General features: G+C 45.4%; 1 protein-coding gene across 4 annotated transcripts in view; it reads right to left on the minus strand.

Annotated features, from left to right (window-relative positions):
* LOC119971502 (L-fucose kinase) overlaps nt 1-24794 on the minus strand; it is a 393737-nt gene that overhangs the window by 69242 nt on the left and 299701 nt on the right. For all 4 annotated transcript variants that reach the window (XM_038807112.1, XM_038807111.1, XM_038807110.1 and 1 more), the window contains 2 exons: nt 8128-8208; nt 203-322 (listed from right to left, as the gene is read on the minus strand). In XM_038807112.1, the coding sequence (XP_038663040.1) occupies nt 203-322; nt 8128-8208 (201 nt within the window). The remainder of the gene's footprint in view (nt 1-202; nt 323-8127; nt 8209-24794) is intronic.

A 24794-nucleotide genomic window follows, 5' to 3' on the forward strand; every position in this document is an offset into this window, starting at 1 on the left:
GTCAACACTTTCACAGTGCCAAATGTGGCTGAAAGGCACTCTTCTCATTTGTTGTTTGTAGGATGTGGGTAACATTGGCAATACCAGCAGGTCTTGTCCATTTCCCGTTGCCCTGAGAAGATGGTGGTGGGTTTTAATCTTGAACTGCTCCAGCTCCTGTGTTGAAAAAAGACTCACCAGGGTCCCAGGGTGTTAACAGTACCTGAACGGGGCGAGTTCCTGAATCCAAACCCATGTAGGTGCAAGAGTCCAGAGGAGGGGTGACATGTGTAGCCAGGAGTTTCTCAGCAGTCTCCCATGAGAAGAACACTATACCCGACACCTGGAGGAACATGAAGCAACCATTGACGGAGATGAGGCTTTATTTTTTTTAAATTGAGCATCTCACAATTTGAGCAATTTATGAATGATTTAAATGTGGGGGCAGATTCCCTTTATTCTCCTGATGAGGCCTTTACTCATTCTAATGTCTGGTTCCTTAGCCACTGGTTGCTCTTCCTGCTGGTCCCAAGTGTCTCAAGGGGGAAGGCGGCCTATAGTCATCCAGGACTATGGCGACTTTACTTTACTTACCAGAGTAAAATGCAGGCAACAGAATACAGAAATGCTGCTTCATCTCTGGCTCAAACTTGGGAACAGATTGTGAGGAAGACATTTCCAGAGATATAAAATGCAATGTAAGTGGGCAAACGTCCCTGAATAGTATATTTATTGATGGTGCACTGGTCTGCCTCCATCAGAACAAGGAGAATGATTCAGTCTCAGTCTTGCAAGTTTCAGTTGGCCCTCACCTGCCACAGCCTTTTAGTGAGTTGATTCCAGATACCCACGATGACCCTGTACGACTTATGAAAGTATTTCTTAATTTCACTCCTAAATTACCTGGCTCTAACCCCATGTTTTGGATTCTCCCACCAGTGGAAACAGGAGTATGCAGTTAGAAAACAAAAGGAAACACACCACACACTTCCACTAAGGAGGAAAACATACTGTGCATACTCGCATTTCACTGAACTGTCAGAATAAGCAGAGCTATAATGAGCTTTGTTCCCAGTAGGTACAGAATCCAATTGCTTCAGGTTGCATCAATTTATCTTAAAAATTACTTTGGGCACTTCCAATATTGGTTTTCTAATATTCACACGCCCATCTTCAGCAAAGACCACGGATACTAATCAGGAGCAGATGCCATGCTGATTTTTCCCATTACTAATCCCAGTGGAGTGCAACATCATGTCAACTGTCACTGTCAACATCATTGTCTTACCAAAACGAGAATCTTAAATAAATATATTTAAATATCTATATTTAAATAATTAAATCCCTAACTATTTAATAGCTCTACCTTACTTGCATTGTATTATACTTTAATATTAAGGTGCAAAATAGGACATTTATTTGTTATACATAAGACTTAGGAGAAGTAGGCCATTCGGCCCATCGAGTCTGCTCTGCCATGCCTGATCTGATATGATAATCCTCAACTTCACTTTTCCGCTATAACCCTTGATTCCTTTACAGATTAAAAATTTGTCTATCGCAGCCTTGAACATACTTAACAACCCAGCCTCCACAGTCCTCTGTGGTAAATAATTCTACAGATTCACCACCCTCAGAGAAGTAATTCCTCCTCATCTCTGTTTTAAATGGCTGACTCCTTACTCAGAGATCATGCCCTCTGGTCATAGAGAAGAGAAAACATCCTCTCAGCATCAACCCTGTCACCTGGGAATCCTATATGACTCAATAAGGTCTCCTCTCATTCTTCTAAAGTCCAAAGAGTACAGGCCCCAAACTACTCACCTCTCCTCATAAGAAAATCCCTCCATACCCAGGATCAATCTGGTGAACCCTCTCTGCATGCCTCCAAGTATATATTTTCTTATTTAAGGGGAGCAAAACTGTTCACTGTATTCCAGGTGTGGTCTAACTAGTACCTTGTATAACTTTACCTAGACTTGGTTATTTTTATACTCCTCAAAATGTGTAAAACAACTGGCTTGTAAAGCAGAACAAGGCCAGCAGCGCGGGGTTCAATTCCCGTACCAGCCTCCCCGAACAGGCGCCGGAATGTGGCGACTAGGGGCATTTCACAGTAACTTTATTTGAAGCTTACTTGTGACAATAAGCGATTTTCATTTTCATTTCATTTTTCATTCTCTTTGAAATAAAAGCCAATGTTTCATTTTTGTGATATCAGCATGCGGACCCCCAAATCCCTCTGTGCTGCAGTGCTGTTTTCTCCAGTTTTTCCCCATTTAAATAATATTCAGCTCCATTATTCTTTTGACCAAAGTGCAGAACTTCACATTTTCCCACATTATATTTCATCTGCCAACTTTTTGCCCACTCACTTAACCTGTCTGCATCCCTCTGTAGACTTTTTACCCGACATTCCCACACAAATAATTATTGCACCCATAGTAAATTCTTCTTTCTGCAAAGTTTTAAAAACATTTTTAGAGTACCCAATTATTTTTTTTTCCAATTAAGGGGCAATTTAGCGTGGCCAATCTACCTACCCTGCACATGTTTGGTTTGTGGGGGTGAGACCCATGCAGGCACGGGGAGAATGTGCAAACTCCACACGGACAGTGACCAAGGCCGGGAATGAACCCGGGTCCTCGGCGCTGTGAGGCAGCAGTGCTAACCACTGCGCCATCGTGCCTTCTTTTCTTTCTGTAAAGTTAATGCAGCCATTTATTTCATACAGAGCCATGATCAGACCTCATCTGAATTACAGAATTCAGTTCTGGGTACTGCACCTTGGGAAAAGATATAGTGACCGTGATGCGGTTGTAGTGGACATTCACCAAAATGATTCTGGGGCTCATAGGGTTAAATTATAAGGACAGGTTGCATAGAGTTGGTTTCCAGTCCTCTGAGTTTAGAAGGTTGAGGAGTCTCCGAATCGAGGTGCTTAGAAAAGGATTTAACAAAGTAGATAGAGATAAATGATGTGCTGAGGTGGGGGAATATACAACAAGAGGTATAATCTTAACATTAGAGCTATGCTGTTCCAGAAAGGAGTGATCTAATCTCTCTCTCAAATATCTGTTACTGCTGGGAGTCAATTTTAGCTTTTCAGATGGAGATTGATAGATATTTATTATGTAAGGATATTAAAGGATAGGAGTTAAGGTGGCTAAATGCAGTTAAGGTACATATCAGCCACAATCTAACTAATGGCGGAGAAGGCTCAAGGGGCTCATTGACCTAATCCTGTTCCTAATGCTCTTATTCTTTTAAACAAATGGATTTAGCCAATGATTCCCCATGACAAGCAGCTGAAGTGTGTCTACAGGCTCAGTCTCAACTAAAATTCCAGCCTGACACGTGAGGAAACATGATATTTTCTTAGCCCTTTTCCACATTGACAGTTTTTGAACATGGCTATTTAATGAGGACAGACACATACCAGAAGCAAGAATGGAGGACATGTAAGATGAAGATGTAAGATGTAAGGGGCAGCAGGGTAGCATGGTGGTTAGCATAAATGCTTCACAGCTCCAGGGTCCCAGGTTCGATTCCCGGCTGGATCACTGTCTATGTGGAGTCTGCACGTCCTCCCCCTGTGTGCGTGGGTTTCCTCCGGGTGCTCCGGTTTCCTCCCACAGTCCAAAGATGTGTGGGTTAGGTGGATTAGCCATGCTAAATTGCCCGTAGTGTCCTAATAAAAGTAAGGTTAAGGTTGTTGCGTTACGGGTATAGGGTGGATACGTGGGTTTGAGTAGGGTGATCATTGCTCGGCACAACATTGAGGGCCGAAGGGCCTGTTCTGTGCTGTACTGTTCTATGTCTATGTCTAAGACTTGGCTCGGTCTTAAATCTATACTCTTCTTGTAAAGCTCATTGATGTAGAGATGGTAGTGCATTAAGCTGGTCGTTCCAAAACTGGAGATATCTCATTTTTATTTCTCTACCGTGCTGAGCTTTGGTGGAGACTGGAGATTATATACAGAATAATTTAATTGTATATCAATATTTCCTCTGCAACAACCCCTTACAGATAAAGGCCACCAGTATACCGTGATGCCTATACAATGAAAGAGCAAAGATATGCAGAGTTGGAGTATTGGCACCATTGACACCACCACTAGTTTCCTAACAAGGGAAACTAAATGCAATTCTTGCTACGGTGATGGTGGGTCAGTGACGTTTAACTGCAAAATTCACTGCTGAATTTGTGCACTGGACAATTCCATAAAAAGGTGTTCAGGCTTTTGTTACTGAAATTAAAAGTCTGCACCATTTATTTGTGAATTAGGTTTCAAGATGTCTCTTTTTTTAAATGGGTTTTAATTTCCCCAGAACTTTGCATTTAGCAACTTATGTGACTCTTTCAAAGTACTACCTTGATGAGCAAGGCATACGACCACAATACCAAGTACTTATATTGCTCCTTTAATGAGGTAAAATGGCCTAAGACATTTTACAGGAGTATAATTTGCATACTGAGCCACATAAATAGACATTAGGAGTGGTGACCAAAGAAGTTGGTTTTGAATAGTGCTTTAAAGCAGCAGAGTGAGGCATCCCCTCTAAACCTCCTGCCCCTTACCTTAAATCTATGCCGCCTGGTCATTTACCTGCCCACCAAGGGTAAACAATTCTTCCTGTCTAATCTATCTACGCCCTTCATAATTTTATACCTCTCAATCCTGTCCCCCCTCAGGAGTATTGGCACCATTGACACCACCACTAGTTTCCTAACAAGGGAAACTAAATGCAATCCTGTCCCCCCTCAGTCTCCTCTAATCCAAGGAAAACAATCCAAGTCTATCCAATCTCTTTTCATGACTAAAGCTCTCCAGCCCAGGCAACATCTTGGTAGATTTCCAGTTCTATCATATACCTCACAAAATGTGGATTCCAGAACTGCACACAATACTCTAGCAGCGGCCTAACCAACATTTTATACAGTTCCAGCATAATCTCCCTGCTCTTAAATTCTATGCCTCGGCTAATAAAGGCAAGTATACCATATGTCTTCTGAACCACTGTATTCACCTGCTCTGCTACCTTAAGGGACGGGTGTACATGCACACCAAAGTCCCTCTGATTCTTGATGCTTCCCAGCGTCCTGCCATTTATCATGTATTCCCTTGCTTTGTTTATCCTGTCCAGGTGCATCACCTCACACCCTATCCAGATTGAATTCCATTTGCCACTGATCATCCCATCTGACCACCCATTTATATCCTCCTGTAATCGAAGGCTATCCTTCTTGCTGTGTACCATTTTTGTATCATCCGCAAACTTACTGATCAACCCTCCTACATTCATATCTAAATCATTTACATAAACCACAAACAGCAAGGGTCCCAACACTGATCCCTGCGGGACCCCATTGGACACAGGCTTCCAGTCAGAAAAACACCCCTCGACCATCACCCTCAGATTCCTGGCACCTCAGCCAATTTTGGATCCAATTTGCCAAATTTCATTGGATCCCATGGGCTCTTACTTTTGCTATCAGTCTCCCATGTGGGACTTTATCAAAAGCCTTGCTGAAATCCAAGTAGATGATGCCAAATGCATTTCCCTTGTCTACACACCAGGTCACCACTTCGAAAAACTCAATCAAGTTGGTCAGATAGGTAGGCCACTGGAATTGGCATCAGCACCCCTCCTGGAAAGAACCCAGCGTGATCAGGTGAGGATGCAAGATGCAGTTTTGATGCCCTCCAAAGTTAAATACCTTGCTAACCATAGATGCCATAAGTGAAGGACGGCCACTTGGCCAAGATCTGAAGGATCATGTGTTACCCTGGACCACAAGCAACGAAAAAGTATTCATTTTGCAGGAAGGCAACAAATGTAATGCAAAAGAAAAAATCCACAATCGGAATGAGAACTTGGAGACAATATGGTAGCTGTCAAAACATGACTGTATTTTTTCATTTGTTGCTTAGCCTTGTGTGTGAGGAAACTGTCCATTGCTGATGTTGTTCTTTTAGTGATGCTATTTGTCAACATGGTGACAGGTTATTCCAGGAAACTCTCAACAAAATTTGACAGAACAGCATATTGGAGTCTCATCTCTGTGACACGCTGCGTGATTTAAGAAACTGTTAATATTAGCCTCATTTGGGTTGTATATCTGAAAGCCTTCCACATTCCAGTTCGTATGTTTGTTCTGCAATCAGTTTGAAAATCTGTCGCTGAGTTATGGGCACAATTCAGAATGCTGAATCTCTGTGGCACCAGCTCACAATGTGAACTATAGATAAAAAAAACAAGCATGCCTTTTAACAGAACAAAGCATAACCCAATGTACAGCCCGTATGAGATTAATGGAATTCTGTTTTAAGTTATTAAGTGCTAATCTGCCTTTAAGAACAATCTAAATTTATCTACCATCTCTGCATCTTTATTAATAATATAAATATACAAGGACCTGTAATTTTAAAATGCAAATGATCTATAATTATCTAAAATTTTGCCCATTTTCCTTTGTGCTGTCTGGTATCTTGGCAATGTTCTTCATGCACATCATCATTCTTTTTAAAGTGTGCCAGCCCTTCAATCTCTGTCTATGGTGTGGTTCAAAGGTGGGAAATCTTATACCTGGCAACGGCAGAATCGCTAGGTTCTGTGGCTGTTTGAAGTGCTCCAGGAGCATAATCATATTGCAGTTAAACTCAGCTGTCACAACAACTTCAAATGATAAGCGTGTTACCTTTATTATTTTCAAATCGGCAAATTAATATATGGCATAGAACATAGAACATAGAACACTACAGCGCAGTACGGGCCCTTCGGCCCTCGATGTTGCGCCGACCTGTGAAACCATCTGAAGCCTATCTGACCTACACTATTCCATTTTCATCCATATGTCTATCCAGTGACCACTTAAATGCCCTTAAAGTTGGCGAGTCTACTACTGTTGCAGGCAGGGCGTTCCACACCCCTACTACTCTCTGAGTAAAGAAACTGCCTCTGACATCTGTCCTATATCTCTCACCCCTCAATTTAAAGCTATGTCCCCTCGTGTTGGTCATCACCATCCGAGGAAAAAGACTCTCACTGTCCACCCTATCTAACCCTCTGACTATCTTATATGTCTCTATTAAGTCACCTCTCAGCCTTCTCCTCTCGAACGAAAACAACCTCAATTCCCTGAGCCTTTCCTCGTAAGACCTTCCCTCCATACCAGGCAACATCCTAGTAATCTTCCACAGCTTCCCTTTGCTGTTCGCCCGTATCGTAATCACACGGAGTCCCAAAAAGGTTTGAAGCAGAGTACTTTATTCCGAAGTAAAGTAAAGCCGCAAAACGGCAGAGGGTACAACTAGTCCCAGCCAGGACCATCCAAAGATGCTGGTTCCCTTCTGGGCCGGCTTTTATTTATGGAAATTAATGAGCCCTGCAATTAGGCCGTCGCGCCTCAGCAGGGGCGCTCTTATTCTGCGAGCCCCATGGGGAGATCAATCGGGTTGTCCCGTTGGGTCTCGAGTGAGTTCCAACATCCCTCTAAACCCCGGGTAGCTGCAACACTCCCCCTTTTTTGTCTTCCTTTTCTCTTGCCCATCTTTTTTGTTCACTGTTTCTATTCCTCTGCTTCTGCTACACTTTCATCTTTTAGACTTGTGAAGCCAACCGCCGATCTTTTTTTAAACGTACACTTCTCACTAACCTTTGAGTCGAGCAACGCGAGGAGTCATCAGTGGTGTGGGAGAACACAGGTTTTCCCTTTGGCACACAGATTGAGGTGTACATTCAAAATACTGCTGTAGCACTGGTGCTAGGCAACGGGAGGGGGACTTGAAGTGCGATTGAAGAGAACAGCTTGCGGGAGACTTAGAATTGGAGAGAGGGTGACAAATTGGTGGGATTTGGGGAGGGAGTTTCACAGGGCAGTGACACAAGTGGAAACATTACAGGCAAAGTGTGGATAGAATTTGCAATGCACAGCCTGATCAGGTGGTGGATACACATTCAAAAGTAACTTTCAACACAGAATCGAACAAATATTTAAAGGGGAAAATGCTGGGGAAAGGAACCATGGATTGCTCTTCAGAAGAGCTAGTACAGACTTGATGAGCCAAATGGTCTCCATCTGCACTGTGCTATTCCAGCCTTCAATCAAGATAACAAGGAGAATCAGAAGTTCTTCCCACATACCAGCGGAACTCTGCCATCCTGTAGCGCACATTCCTTTATCCTCTCTTCTGTCCCTTTGTAGATAATATCACTGACGTAACCCTGGAGAGAGAAGTGGAATTCATTACTACATATCACAGTCCCAGTCACAGTCACGCATATATGGGAACTTCTCGTACCAGCACTATTTTACTTCAGATAACAGGAGATTGTGGATTAGCTCTCCCATGGAGGACTGACTCTACAATCCTGAGGCAGAGAAAAGGGAGTAATGCCATGAATCAGCTCCCAGTACTGATTTTCCAGTGCAAAACCTTACCCTCTCTGACCTTGAACCACAGGAAAGACCATAGCTTCATCCCTTCATTGAGCTCAGCACAATGTTGAGCTCTTCTTCCTTGCCCTCCTTCTGCTCCCAATTTTTTGGCCAGGAATCTTCCTTCACACAGTGGATCGTCCTGGTGTGATATCAATTTCTCTGCTCCCCTCACTCATTCTAGCCTGTTTCTGTCTGAACTTGCAGCACTCTGATTTCTCAGGTGCAACGCTAACATTGGGCAGCACGGTAGCATGGTGGTTAGCATAAATGCTTCACAGCTCCAGGGTCCCAGGTTCAATTCCCGGCTGGGTCACTGTCTGTGCGGAGTCTGCACGTCCTCCCAGTGTGTGCGTGGGTTTCCTCCGGCTGCTCCGGTTTCCTCCCACAGTCCAAAGATGTGCGGGTTAGGTGGATTGGCCATGCTAAATTGCCCGTAGTGTCCTAAAAAGTAAGGTTAAGGGGGGGAGGGGGGGGAGGGTTGTTGGGTTATGGGTATAGGGTGGATACGTGGGTTTGAGTAGGGTGATCATGGCTCGGCACAACATCGAGGGCCGAAGGGCCTGTTCTGTGCTGTACTGTTCTATGTTCTATTGTCATTAAACCTGCTGACAAGGTTGTTGTTTGGGGAACTGACCTCTGCCTCGTGGAAGTTGAACACCAACACCCTGATACCTCCATTCAACTCTTTGGACCATGACCGCACCACCAAGCATCAAGCCATTGTATCACACACTGTCACTGACCTCACCTGGAGATATTTCCAACCACAAACTCCATAGTCCATCAAAACCGCACAGCTCATTTCTGCCTCTTTCCCAAGACCCACAAACAGAACTACCTAGTTAGGCCTATTGTGTCAGCTTTTTCTTGCCCGCTAAACTGATTTCTTCCCATCTCCACTCTATTTTTTTCTTCCCTTGTCCAACCTACATCTGTGACCCTGTGAATGTCCTCTGCCACTTTAACCATTGCCAGTTTTTTTACCCTAACTGTCTCCTTCTCACTGAGATGGGGGGTGGGGGTGGTAATTGCTTGACAGTGATTAAGGGTCGGGCTTAGTCTCATTTGTGGGGCGGGTCAGGGGCCATTTGGGCAAGACGGTGGGCCTAAGATGTTGGCGGGCGGGTGGGGGGGGGGCAGAGAGTAGGTATGCCCTGCGGGATGGACATGTCTGACGGTGGGGTGAGAGACACCCCCAGTCAGCATGGTAATGTGGAACGTGCAGGGGTTGGGTGGACCGGTGAAGAGGGCAAGAGTCTTTTGCATTTAAAGAGCTTGAAGGCTGATGTGGTGCTGCTGCAGGAGACTGATATGAGGACGAAGAACCAGGATAGGCTTCGGAAGGGTTGGGTGAGTCAGGTGTTTCACTCGGGATTTGATAGCAGGGCCCGGCGGAGTAGCGGTACTGGTGGCGAAGAGAGTTAGGTTCCAAATGGAGAAGGTGGTGGCAGATCAGGGGGGCAGATATGTTATAGTGTAGGACGCTTTGGAGGGGAGGCTGGTGGTGTTGGTTAGCGTGTATACCCCAAATTGGGATGATGTAGGGTTTATGAAGAGGATGTTGGTGGCCAACCCAAGCCTGGGCACGCATCAGTTAATTTTAGGGGGGGATTTAAACACGGCGTTGCATCCGAAGATGAATCAATCTGAGCCGCGCTCATTGACCACTTCGGCGGCGACGGCGGGGGGGGGGGGGGGTTTCAATAAAAATGTGGAGGTCTCGCCATCAGTGGAAATGGAGGCGCTGAAGATGGTGGTAAAGGACGCAATCACCTTGTTTAAGGTGCAGGTGGGTAGGGACGCAAGAGAGGAGTAGCAGGGGCTAGTAGACCAATTTTGGAAGTGGATGGAAAGTATGTGGAATATCCCACTCAGGAACTTTTGGCCAGTAGAAAGGAACGACAGGCTCAGTTTGATTTATTGCCTGCAAGGAAAGCGGTATGCCAGGAGAGGCGGGTGAAGCGTGTGGTGTATGATTACGGGGAGAAGAACTGGAGCATTCAAGGAGTGAGGGATCGTATGAAGCAGTCCTCACCATTGCCTGGTATCCTGAGGCACGGTAAATCCCGCTGCCTGGAGTTAAATTTAAAATGAGGCACGCGGCCTCATTATAACATTTAAATTGCCAACCCGCCTCATGGGAGTAGTTTCAGGCTCCCGCCACCCTGCGTTCCATCCTCCCCGTGCCATCTCTGTTAAAACCGAAAGTGGGGATATTGAAGCTGGAGTGGGGTCTGGATTCAGATTTTTAACACTTCATCCTTTTGCTTGATCCAAACCAGCCCACCTTTTAGTGTTAAAATCCCCCATGTTAACTCTTGACTTGCTGAGTATTTCCAGTATTTCAGATTTCCAGAATCTTTATTTTTAAAGTGCTTTTAACGTGAGAACATCCCAGGGCACTTCAAAGGAACATAATTAGTCAAATTTTTACACCAGTCCCATTTCCTTGATTGCATACAGATCTATTGTAACCTGCAGGTCTCCAATGGGACCACAACTTTTAAGAATATACATTAATGATCTGGAAGAAGGTACTGAAAGCACTGTTGCTAAGTTTGCAGATGATACAAAGATCTGTAGAGGGACAGGTAGTATTGAGGAAGCAAGGGGGCTGCAGAAGGACTTGGACAGGGTAGACGGATGGGCAAAGAAGCGGCAAATGGAATACAATGTGGAAAAATGTGAGATTGTGCACTTTGGAAGGAGGAATTTAGGCATAGACTATTTTCTAAATGGGGAAATGCTTAGGAAATCAGAAGCACAAAGGGACTTGGGAGTCCTTGTTCACAATTCTCTTAAGGTTAACATGCAGGTTCAGTCAGCAGTTAGGAAGGCAAATGCAATGTTAGCATTCATGTCGAGAGGGCTAGAAGACAAGACCAGGGATGTACTTCTGAGGCTGTATAAGGCTCTGGTCAGACCCCATTTGGAGTATTGTGGGTAGTTTTGGGCCCTGTATCTAAGGAAGGATGTGCTGGCCTTGGAAAGGGTCCAGGAGAGGTTCACAAGAATGATCCGTGGAATGAAGAGCTTGACTTATGAGGAACAGTTAAGGACTCTGGGTCTGTACTCGTTGGAGTTTAGAACAATGAGGGGGGATCTTATTGAAACTTACAGGATACTGCGAGGCCTGGATATAGTGGATATGGAGAGGATGTTTCCACTTGTAGGAAAAATTAGATCCAGAGGGCACAATCTCAAACTAAAGGGTCGATCCTTTAAAACAGAGATGAGGATGAGTTTCTTCTGCCAGAGGGTGGTGAATCTGTGGAATTCTTTGCCGCAGACGTCTGTGGAGGACAAATCACTGAGTGTCTTTAAGACAGAAATAGATAGGTTCTTAAGGGGATCAGGGGTTATGGGGAGAAGGCAGGAGAATGGGGATGAGATAAATATCAGCCATGATTGAATGGTGCAGCAAACTCGATGGGCCGAGTGGCCTAATTCTGACCTATGTTTTATGGTCAATATGTCACCCAAGTAATTGTTCGTCATATGTTAAGACTTTGACATTGCGGCACAGTGGCTAGCACTGATGCCTCATAGCACCAGGGACCCGGGTTCAATTCCAGCCTTGGGCGCAGTTTATACGTTCTCCCTGAATTGCATGGATTTCGTCCGGATGCTCCGATTCTTCCAATAGCCCAAAGATGTGCAGGTTAGTTGGGTTAGTCATGTTGAATTGTCCCTTTGTGCCCAAAAGGTTAGATGGGGTTACGGGATAGGTTGGGGGGCATGGGCCTAGGTAGGGTGCTCGTTTAGAGGGGCAATGCAAACTCGATGGGCCAAATGGCCTCCTTCTGCACTGTAGGGATTCTATGACAGTGATGGTTGGCCAGCTATTCACCATGAGGATATCATAACCATGTTTGATTCTGTCCCCAGACAGTATTGCCCTTTTTTGAAGACATCACTGAATAGCATGCAGGATCACTGTTGCTTCACAGCGCCAGGGTCCCAGGTTCGATTCCCTGCTTGGGTCATTGTGCGGAGTCTGCAAATTCTCCCCGAGTCTGCGTGGGTTTCCTCCAGGTGCACCCACAAGTCCCAAAAGAGATGCTGTGAGGTAATTTGGACATTGTGAATTCTCCCTCTGTGCACCCGAACCGGCGCTGGAATGTGGCGACATGGGGCTTTTCACAGTAACTTCATTGCAGCGTTAATGTAAGCCTATTTGTGACAATAAAGATTATTAAGATTATTATTATTAATCTGGGTATACGGAGTCTGATTATATTGCTGCTGAAGTCAATTTTGCTGAGATGGGTTCGCTGAGCACATATGTATGGATCAAGAACTCAATAGGTAAACTCCCTAAGCATCAGGCAATTCATTTGAATTTCTTTAAAAAATATGTCTTTATAAATAAAATATTTGGGGGGGGGGACCAAGATGAAACATCAGAGAGAAGAAACAAGATGGTACAGGACTGAGAGAGAGAAACAGCATAAAAATAAAGAGTAATCCAGAAACAGGAGGGATCAGACTGGATAGAAATGAAAAACCAAAGCAGCATTTAGAATGCCTGTATGTCAGTGAGTAGAGCATAATAAAGAAGATTGGTGAGCTGCAGGCACTCATTTAGATGTGGGATTATGATATATTTATAATGACAGAACCATGGCTTAAACAATGGCAGGAATAGAAAGTAAACATTCCCCACAACAATGTAGGAGAGATAGGGATGGACACAAAGGGAGAATGACAATATGATTAAAGTTCTGCTGCAGCTTCGGAAAAGGACTAAGTGCTTGAGGGTTAAAAGACAGGGGGGTAATTAGATAAGGCTGGCAATTGGGTGAAAGAATCATGATTAATCCATGTCTATTTGTAGCGATGCAAGGAGGATGCAAACTTCATTCTGCTTGCTAATTAAAATGACAGTGGCGTGCAGCCCAGCGCTAAGAGAGTTGCTGAGTAGCTGCACACATCAGCAGGGGACCCAAATTTGTGCAAGGCTAACGCCACTTAAAGCCAGCCTGCACCGCTGAATGGTGAGACACATTCTGCTGCAGCAGGCACTGGAACTGGTTCGAGAAGAGTCTTGGAGCAGAAGGAGGGGTGGAAATGTTGTATCAGGCCTCAGGATTCTCCAATGCAGCACTGGATGAGGCCTTGATGGTGCAGGAGCTGGATAGGAGTTAAGTGGCCCACTCCCCTCAGGGCAGACAGACATTATGAAGGCTGTGGAACAGATAGCAGTTGTGGTTGATGATTACAGTGTTGCCCCGAAGACCTGGAGGCAGTGCGTGCTCCACTTGCTTCTCTCTATTCTGAGAGAACACAATGAACTCCCCTGTCCTGACCTAAGTTGTGCCTGTCACCTCTATGACACAGCAGTGAACGGTGAAATGAAAGATCATAGAATCATATACTACAGAAGAGGCACCTCGGCCCATAAAGCTGGCACCGACAATAAACTACTCTAAATCTATGCTAATCCCACTCCCCAGCAATTGGCCCATAGCCTTGAATGTTATGGCGTTTCAAGTGTTCATCCAAGTACTTTATATTACACCTGTCACTTGCTGCAGCCTGGGAGGTTTCTGAGATGAAGAAATTCCTTCACAACATTGGGCATCAGGGTTCTTATCCTGCTCTAGGGCAGCAGGACTTGCTGCAAGAGGTGACAGGTATCTTTGGGCGCAGACAAATACTCTGCTCGTGTCTTAGATGGAGTGCTGCTGGAAGACCTTAGGTGGATAAGGCCTCCGGACAGCCAGAAGCAGACTTACACTTTTGGGGGCCTCGCGCTCACCCTCTTTGCTGGGGCCCCATGTCACGCCCCTGCTAGTGGTGATGTGGCGGTCTGTCTCCAATGACATTGAGCCCTGCCCCCATGAGGGGTCAGTTGGCCGGGCCTCGGTGATTGTGTGTACTCCTGGCTGGCTGCTGCTGGCTATCTGGCCTGACCTCTGCTCTCTCTCGCCTTTGCTGCCCGTTCCGGTTGCTGCCCAGTCCAGCTCTCTCACTCTCAGCCCTGCCTGGCTGGTCTCTGACTCTGGTCAAGTTGCCCCGCTCCTGCTGGCCGACTCCCCGAGACACAATGCCAGCGCTTGCCTGGCCTTCTTTGTACCTACCGACTGCTGCTCTGCTCACCTCTTGCTCGGATGGTTGGACCTCGAGCTCAACGACTGCATGTGCTTCTGGCCAGCTGCTGCTGCTGCTGGGTATCTGGGCTGATGGCCTCTGTTCTTTTAGGTTGGTTGTCTGCCCACCCGCTCTCCTCAGCCCTGACCTGGAGGCTGAGAGTCACCGTGCTGCACCCTGTGATGACCGTTAGCCAGCGCCTCGCCTTGCTGTAGGCTTCACAGGCTCTCACCCTGACGTTAGGTTGGCGACCTCACTTTTGCCTCAGGCTGACTGCCAGATCGAATGCCAGAGACCTGGCTGCTGCTTTGCACCTTTAGCAATGAAAGTTCAGAAACTTCACACCAATTCAGGAGATCCGTGTCTGAACTTAGTCTTCACCACCTCTCACTGTCTGGCAAACTATTTTCCCTCGCTAAAGGGGAATCCACCAATCAGAGCCCGACGTTGTTCTGTATTGCCTGCTGCCTATCAGCAGATCTGAAGCTACCAAGGCTCTGATTGGTATTCCCCCAACAACAATCACCTCTCCGTATGGAGGCTCCCCGCCCCCCCCTCCCCCAAACCCGCATTGGCCGGGGCCCTGGACAGCAGCTATGTGTTTCAGATTGACATTCCTCCTGTGCTGCGAGCCCTTCCCTTTTATCTGCGAACCGCTTCTCGTCTGTTGCTACTGCTTTAACTGTCTCCCACGTTGCAGCCCAAGGGAAATTGCAACAATGGCACCGGTGAATGGGAGTAAATGGTCCAACCTGAATGCTTGCTGTCACAACCAAGGTCTTCTCCATGTCCAACACACTCTCTGTTGACTTCACCAACTTTAGCCAACTCTTCAAAACACCATGCACTTTGATAAACCCAAACAGAGCCATTTGAGATTAATCAGCAGCCGACCTACAAGTTGTGGATGAGCCCTTCAAATAACACTGGTTCCGGTGGGGTGGGCTGTTGAATGCAAAGTAAGAGGGTAGTCGTTGGCACATTGAGGTCGGAAAATGACAGCAACAGCATCAAATCACTGTTACTTTCTGAATGGTGCCACAGTCTGCCTACACTGCAGACTTCCAGCATATATGCCAAAGTGGCAAATGGCCTCCACGCTCCAGGGCTGGGATTTCCAATCACCAGTAGGAGGGTGAGAACATGAGTGGGTGTGCTTTGAAAATAGTGCTCCTGGATGGCATGTCAGAATTCCAGTGCCTCTGCCTCCTGGTAATGCTTAACGCCACTAACATGGCATCAAGTTCACCGCCCAATTAGGGCAACTATTCCGAGGATCGTGTCAGGTAAGCAATTCAGTTGCAGCGTGGTCAGGACACTATTATTAACCGTGGGTCAGGTCCTTGACTCTGTACTGAAAATCCAGTCCAGAGATGTGCGTGAGCAACATGGGTGCCATTTTAGTACCAAAGTAATGCACAATGTTGAATGGGGCATTACAGAGATCAAATCTGCTGCCAGATCTTTAAACCTGGAAGTATTTAACTCAGTGATCAATAGAGTTCAGGATAGATTCCTTTATAAAATGAAAACAAGCCAGTCAGTGGTGATACACCACAGAAGAATAAAAAGATAAAGGTAAATTAAAACTAAGGCAGAAGGTATACACTGAATATATAGATAATATAGGAGAAGGTGATAAAAGGAATACAGAGGTTAGGAAAGAACAAAAAAATTAAGAAAACAAAGCAGAACTATGGAACTAAAATCTGGACTCAGTAGGGCCAAATAAATCACAGGCAAGAACAGTGAAATGGCAGCAAAATGAACTAATTATTTTAACTTGGTATTTACTTGGGAGGCGAACAAATTGAACACAAAATTATAAGAGAATCAAAAAAGACACAAAAACATTTAAGACAAATTAACCAAATGTAGGGAGGTTAACGCCCATAGTCCGAATGGATTGCACCTGTGCATATTAAAATAATTTATAGAAGAGATACCTGGGGCCTAATTACATAGACAGGTACAGTGCCTGAAATCTGGCTATCTGAAAACCGGGATTGTCTGACAGCTGGGCATTTTTATGAGTGGGCCATACACAAATTATAAGTGCTATTAAAGGAGCGAAAAGATTTACTGGTTGTTTGGGGGGGTTGATGCATCAGTGTGGTGTTGTATCGAGGCTTTGCACACCTGTCATTTCCCACCCTCTGAGTGGTTGGAGCGACCCTTGACCCCACCCGGCCCAGCTCGGAAAGGTTCAGGGCGTTGCACTTCAATCTTGAGCGCTCCAATGACCCAAAGTAAGTTTTGGCCTCATCAAAGCTTCAGTGTGGTTGCCTTAGACTTTATCGCTGTCAATCTTTACCTAATTACACGACAAGGACTGTGAAATACCTTCAGACTTTTATTCTGAAAACCAGCAAGATCCAAAATCAGGCATGGACGCGGTATCAAGATTTCTGGTTTTGAGACAACTCACCTATCAAAATTCATTAGAAAATGGAATACTGCAGAAAACTGGTTAACTGCTAATGTATATTTAAAAAGAGAAATAGAATGAGTCCAGGGAGCTAAAGACCGGTTATCTTATCGGCAGAAGTAAAGATAATGGAACCTTTACTTAAATATCAGTAGAAAAACATTGATATGAATACTGGACTGTACAAAACTGTTATGTTTTAAACTGTCTCCTTTAATTAAAGGTAAAATGGAGTAGTTTGAAGAGGAGAATGTGACCGATGAAATCTGCCCCGAGACAAGTCCATATGATATGATAGCCATGGGGACAGGAGCCCAGGTCATGACCTATTGAAAGTAAGGTGCCTGTTTTAATACCTGAAGACAAAGGAGGGACACAGCTGTCTTGCAGCATAGCGATTCATGGGGGTATTTTCCGGCTGTTCTCTCCAGCGGGATCTTCCAGTCCTGCTGACGGCGAACCCCCCACTGCGGGTTTCCCAGTGGCGCTGCCTCCCATGACCGAGAAATACTCGTTGAGGGCACTGAAAATCCCCCCCATAGACTCTAAGCATCAGTCAGCCATACAGCCTTGGTGAAGAAGACCCACAACAGGTGCTGCTATGCCAGGTAGTGAAAATCAGGACAGGCTAATCACCAAGCTGGTGAGGATGAAGAAATTAAGCTTGTGGAGAGTGTAAAGATCATAAGACCATAACATGTAGGAGAAGAAACAGGCCTTTTTCCCCATCGAGTCTACTCCGCCATTCAATGAGAACATGACTGATCTGTATGAAAATCCTGAAGTCCACTTTCCCGCCTTATCCTCAGAACCCTTGATTCCTTATTGATTAAAATTCTGTCTATCAACCTTGAACATACTGAACATCCGAGCCTTCACAGCCCTCTGTGGTAAATAATTCCTCAGATACAATACCCTCAGAGAAGAAAAACCTCCTCATCTGTGTCTTAAATGGGCGACCCCTTACTCTGAGATTATGCCCGCTGGTCCTTGACTCCCCCTCCCAAGGGGAAACAACTCTAAGCCTCTACCTTGTCAAGCCCCTGAGAGTCTCAATAAGGTCTCAATAAGGTCTACTCTCTATCTTCTAAACTCCAATGAGTACAGGCCCAATCTACTCAACCTCCTCTCCTCATAAGAAATCCACCTAGTGAACCTTCTCTGGACAGCTTTCAATGTCAGTATATCTTTCCTTAGGGAAGGGAATCAAAACTCTCTCAGTATTCCAGGTGTGGTCTAGCTAGTGCTGTATATAGGTTTTAGCAAGACTTCCCTATTTTTATACTCCATTCCCTTTGAAATTAAGGCCAACATTCCATTTGCTTGCATGCTAGCTTTTTGTGATTTATGCACAAGGACCTCCAAATCCCTCTGTGCTGCAGTTTTCTGCCGTTTTTCTCCATTTAAATAATATTCAGCTCCTCTATTCTTTCTACCAAAGTGCATAACTTCACATTTTCCTATATTATATTCCATCTGCTAAAACTTTGCCCACTCTCACGTAATCTGTCTGTATCCCTCTGTAGACATTGTTCACCCTCACCACTTGCCTTTCCGTCTATCTTTCTGTCATCTGCAAATTTAGCAATAGTAGCTTCACTTCCTTTGTCTAAGTCATGAATATATGTTGTAAGTAATTGTGGATCCTTGTGGCACTCCACTATTTACAGATTGCTATGGTGAAAATGTCCCGTGTTGTGCATTGTGGAGTACTGACGCTAGGAAGCATTGGAAGGTCAAAATCGAACAGAGCTTTATTTACAAGGTTTGTTCATTACAGGCTGTTTCTTCACTCTGGCAGTTTCCCCTCGCTAGTGACCTGCAACGTCACTTCCGGTGATGACATGCATATATTAGTACACAGTATTAATATTCTGACAGTACAGACAGCTCCAATCTTTTAGTAAAGTATGGTTTCAATTCAGGTTTTAGTTCTGCGGTCCTGCTTCTTAGTATCATATCCATTACTTCGGACAGCAGTAGATCACTCCGAATGTACTTCACTTGTTCTGAAGTGACAGGTGTACTGTTTATCTGTTCAAAGTAGAAAATACTTCCTCTCGAGTAGTTTGACAAACTACTTGCTGATAAATTTCTTGGTAGTGGTAATTGTGGAAGTCCATCTGCATTACAACGGAGACTTGATTGTTGATACTTGATGGTATACGTATGTGCAGACAAAAGCAATGCCCATCTCTGTATTCTGCTTGCTACAAGTGACACAACACCTGTGTGTGGCTCAATAATTGTCGTTAGTGGATGATGGTCTGTCAACAGTGTGAACTTTCTTCCATACAGAAATTGGTGGAATCTCTTTACTCCATAGATAATCCCCAAGGTTCCTCTTTTGATTTGTGCAGAGTTACTTTCAGCTGTGCCCAATGCTCAAGACGCAAAGGCAATGGGCCTTTCTTCACCCAATGATTTGATGAGGCTTACCATCGCTTCAACATTATAGGACATGCATCATACGCCAACATGTAGGGATAGAGTAGGATCGAAATGCGTAAGGACTTCAGGTTTGAGCAACGCTTCTTTGGCTTGCACAGAAGCATTATTGCATTGATATGACCACTTCCACTTCTTGTTTTGGCACAGCAGGCCATGCAATGGTTGTAAAAAATGGTTGCCAAGTTTGGAACAAATCTTCCACAGTAGTTCAACAATCCTATTTTTGAAGACACATGGCATCGATCACATGTCCCAAATACTCAACGGAAGACCTCATCTTTGTCCTTATGGACTCTCAAACCATAGTCTTGCAATCTTTGAAGAGCGGAATCCAAATTCTGAAGATGTTCATCTTTGTCTTTTCCAGTGACTAGGATGTGATCCGGATAACACGGGACCCTGCTTAGTCCACTCAGGATCTGATCCATTGCTCTTTGAAACAATACTGGAGCTGATGTGATACCAAACTGCAATTTTTGGTACTGAAACAAACTTTTATGTGCCAAAATTGTCAGAAGCTCCTGTGACATCTGGTCTACACTTATCTGTAAGTAAGCCTGGTTCAGGTTAATTTGACTAAAATGTTGGCCTCCTGCCAATCCCGCAAACAGGTCATCGATGTGGGATTGTGGGTATTGTTCCACACACAACACTGGATTAAGGGTGACTTTGAAGACCCCGCAAATCTGTACAGATTTGTCATTTTCGACGACTGGTACTATTGTGTAGCCCATTCACTAAGACTGACAAGTTCCAAGACTCTACACCAGTCATTCCGCGCATCAGCCTCCAGTTTTGGCCTGATAGCATAGGGCATCGACCTCGCCAGCAGGTTGACTTCGCCCCAGTTCAATCAATTTAGTTTTAAATTTTTTTTTCCAATTAAGGGGCAATTTAGCATGGCCAACCCACCTACCCTGCATATCTTTGGGTTGTGGAGGTAAGACCCATGCAGACATGGGGAGAATGTACAAACTCCACATGGTCAGTGACCTGGGGCCGATATCGAATCCGGGTCCTTGGTGCTGTGAGGCAGCAGTGCTAACCACTGTGCCACCATGCCGCCCCCATATTCTTTTCTAACCATATTCGACCCATTAACGCTGGTTAATCGCCCTCTACTATATCTAAAGACAAATCTGCTGTTTGCCTGTTAAGTTGCACAGCTAAGTCAATGCTGCCCTTCAATGGACCCACTTCACCAGTGTCTTCAACACTATTTTTGAAGGTTGCAAGGGAATGTGTCTGAGATTTACCTCATAGGTAGTCTCTGGCACCAGCAAGACTTCTATCCTTACTGACTGTTCACCCAGCAATGGCGTGACCCAGCATCTATTCATAGCACCAGCAATGGCTAGCACATTCAGTGATAATTTGTCTTTAGACTGAGTCGCCTTGTTTCCCTTGACCCTTTTGCATAGCACTTCTTCTTTTGTTCTGTTTACATGTTGTTTTGGTTTGCTCAGGCTTCTTATTATTTTTGTCCGCAGCTTGTTTTTTCTTCCAGCAGGCACGCTCTAGATGACCTTTTGTTCCCACAGCTTCTGCATATTATATCCTTGCACCAACATTCCACAAATGAATGCCCTTGTTTCGCACATAGGTGACATTTATGAGTTTCTAAACCCTTAGGTGTCAATTCAGCTGACATTTTGTGTATCTGAATATTCAAGCACAGGTGTTGAGCTTCTTTCATAGCCAGCTCCATCGAAACAGCAATTTACGTGGCCTATTTCAGAGTAAGGTTACTCTCAGTTAGCAACCGATTCTGTACTGCCTCACTGCGCAGACCACAGACCAATCTGTCCCGAATTGTATCATTCAGCACATCACTGAACTCTCAGTACTCTGCAAGTCTTTTTAATACAGCCATAAATTGCGCAATTGATTCCCCCTCTTTTTGATGTGCATTGCGGAATTTGAGGCATTCTGCAATCACCAAAGGCATTGGCGAATAGTATGCTGCAGGATCTCTACAATCTTTTCATATATTTTAGTGTCTGGCTTCTCCAGTTGCATGAAACACCTGAAATTGGACGACCCCCCCCCCCCCCCCCCCCCCCCTCCCCACCATGCTCAGGAATGTGGGAACAATAATATCTTCTGCTATTTTGTTTGTGTAATAACCTGCACCTGACATATCCAATTGAGGATGATTGTTTCCCTGTGCTCCTTGGGAGTGCAAGCTCTGGGATAAAAGGTCAGTCAGTGTGAGGCTGACTAGAAAGGAGAGGGGACTCGGTAAGCTGTAGCCGGGCCTCACAGAACATTACAGTGCAGTAGAGACCCTTCAGCGCATTGAGTCTGCACTGATGCATGAAAATCCCGGACCTGCCTACCTAATCCCATTTGCCAGCACCTGGCCCATAGCCTACAATGCTATGGCATGCCAAGCACTCATCGAAGTACTTTTTAATGAATGTGAGGCATTCCGCCTCTCCCACACTCCCAGGTAGTGCACTTCAGACTGTCGCCACTCTCTGGTAAAAAAGATTTTCCTCAAATCACTCCTAAACCTTCCATCCATCACTTTGAACTTGTGCCTCCTCGTAACTGACCCTTCAACTAAAGGGAACAGCTTTTCCCTACCCACCCTCTCCATGCACCTCATAATTTTGTAAACCTCAATTAGGCCACTCCTCCATCTTCTCTGCTCCAGAGAAAACAGCCAAAGCCTATCCAACCTCTCTTCATAACTTAAATGTTCCATCCCAGGCAACATTCTGGTGAATCTTCTCTGCACCCGTCCAGTGCAATTAAATCCTTTCTATAATGTGGCGACCAGAACTGCACACAGTGCTCCAGCTGTTGCCTCACCAAAGTTCTATACAACTCCATCACGACCTCCCTGCTTTTGTAGTCTCTGCCTCGATTGATAAAAGCGAGTGTCCCATATCCTTTTGTCACCACCCTATTAACCTGCCCTTCTACCTTCAGAGCTGTATGGATAAACACACCAAAGTCCCTTTGTTCTTCGGAACTTCCTAGTGTCAGACCTTTCATAGTATAGTTCCTTGTTAAATTACTCTTTCCAAAGTGTATCACCATACATCTTTCACAGTTAAATTCCATCTGCCACTTGTCTGCCCCTTTGACCTTCCCATCTATATCTTCCTGTAACCCAAGACACTCAACCTCACTGTCAGGGCCGGTTTTAAGCCTATTTGACCAATTTCATCAAATTGGGCCCCACACCTTAAGGGGGCCCCGCGCCAGCGGCGACAGAGTTACCGTTTGAAGCCTTTTCTGTATTCTAAGAGGAACTATAGGGTAGTTTTTACTTTTGGGGAACGCACCGCATTACCGTCGACAAATCCTTCAGCCCTGCACCGCCAAATCCTTCCGCCCGGGTAAGTAAGTTTCAAAATTTTAGTATATCAAGCATTTAATGTTTTTTTTTGGTTAAAGACGAGCATACAACACGAAATATAAACATACATAAATTTTTACTTTTGTAGAGTAGGGGCCCCGCCATCACTTCTAATTGGGCCCGCAATTCCTAGCACCGGCCCTGCTCACTGTTAACCACCCGGCCAACCTTTGTGTCATCCGTAAACTTACTGATCCTATTCCCCACATAGTCATCTCTGTCATTTATATAAATGACAAACAATCGGGGGCCCAGCACGGATCCCTGTGGTACACCACTGGACACTGGCTTCCAGACACTAAAGCAGTCGTCTATCATCGTCCTCTGTCTCCTACCGCTAAGCCAATTATGAATCCAACTTATCAAATCACCCTACATCCCATGTGCATTTGTCTTCTTAATAAGTCTCCCATGTGGGACCTTGCCAAAGGCTTTGCTGAAATCCATGTAAACTACATCAGCTGCACTATCCTTTTCTATACACTCAGTTACATGCTCACAAAATTCAAATTATGTTAGGCATGACCTCCCTCTGACAAAGCTATGCTGACTATCCCTGATCAAACCTTGCCTCTCCAAGTGAAGATAGATTCTCTCCTTCTGAATCTTCTCCAGTAGTTTCCCAACCACTGACGTGAGTCTCACTGGTCTGTAATTCCCTGAGTTATCTCTACAATCTTTCTTAAATAGTGGGGCCACATTAGCTGTTCACCAGGCCTCTGGCACCTCCCCTGTGGCTAGAGAGGAATTAAAAATTTGGGTCAGAGCCCTGGCATTCTCCTCCCACAGAGGCTTAGGACACAATTCATCCGGACCTGGAGATTTGTCCATTTTTAAGCCCACTAATACCTCCAATACCTTGTCACTCCCTGTGACAATTTGCTCAAGAACCTCACAGTCTCTCTCCCCGAGTTCGATATTCACCTCTTCATTCTCTTGGGTAAAGACAGATGTGAAATATTTGGCCAATACCCGACCAATGTCCTCTGGCTCCACCCACAGATTTCCCCCTTGGTCCTCTTCCTGATGTGTTGGGTAATGCACAGGAGCCCGGGAAAAGCGCGCAAAATGGCCGCCCTCATCCCGACTCAGGCCCTGGAGCTGTTTTACGGCCTGCACCCGCTCCGCATCATGGGGGCCTTGCCGCGCCGTCTCTGCCCCCTTGATATGGGAGTATCGGTTGTTAGCGTGCTCGTGGAGGATGCAAGTTTCGATGGCGATGGTAAGGGTGAGCTGCTTAACTTTAAGGAGCTGCTGGCGAAGGGGATCGGAGTCGACCCCGAAAACGATCTGGTCGCGGATCATGGAATCGGAAGTGGAGCTGTAGTTGCAGGACTGCGCGAGGATGTGGAGATGGGTTAAAAAGGACTGAAAAGGTTTATCCTTACCCTGAAGCCCCTACTGGAACACATAGCGTTCAAAGCTCTCATTGACTTCGATGTCACAGTGGCTGTCGAACTTCAGCAGGACTGTTTTAAACTTTGTCTTGTCCTCGCCTTCAGCAAAGGTGAGGGAGTTAAAGATGTGGATAGCGTGGTCCCTGGCTGTAGAGAGGAAGAGCGCGATCTTCCTGGCATCCGATGCAGCGTCGAGGTCGGTGGCTTCAAGATACAGCTGGAACTTCTGCTTGAAAATCTTCCAGTTAGCACCGAGGTTGCCGGCGATGCGGAGCGGCGGGGGAGGGCGGACGCTGTCCATGTTACCGGGTGGCTGATCGCTGGTCAAAGGCAGACTATCTCAAGGTAGGTCCGTCAAACCCAAGCATGACTCACTAGTACCATGATGTGTTGGGTAAGCTGGGTCTGCGAGGACTGCGTTTACTGCAGTAGTGAGAGAGACAGGCTTCCAACACTTGAAGAAATGCAACTCGATTTTATTGAAATCTTAATTATAATACATACTTTAACTGTGGGTTGACACTATGCTGAGTTGACTAGAGACCTGAGGCTAACCTGACCAGACTATCTTACTACCACATGGTGTGTGTTCTAGTTGCTGCTCACGGGCTCTGACTGTCTCAGGGGCTG

Source organism: Scyliorhinus canicula, chromosome 9 (genome assembly GCF_902713615.1).
Source record: "Scyliorhinus canicula chromosome 9, sScyCan1.1, whole genome shotgun sequence".
In the NCBI taxonomy this organism is placed as follows: domain Eukaryota; kingdom Metazoa; phylum Chordata; class Chondrichthyes; order Carcharhiniformes; family Scyliorhinidae; genus Scyliorhinus; species Scyliorhinus canicula.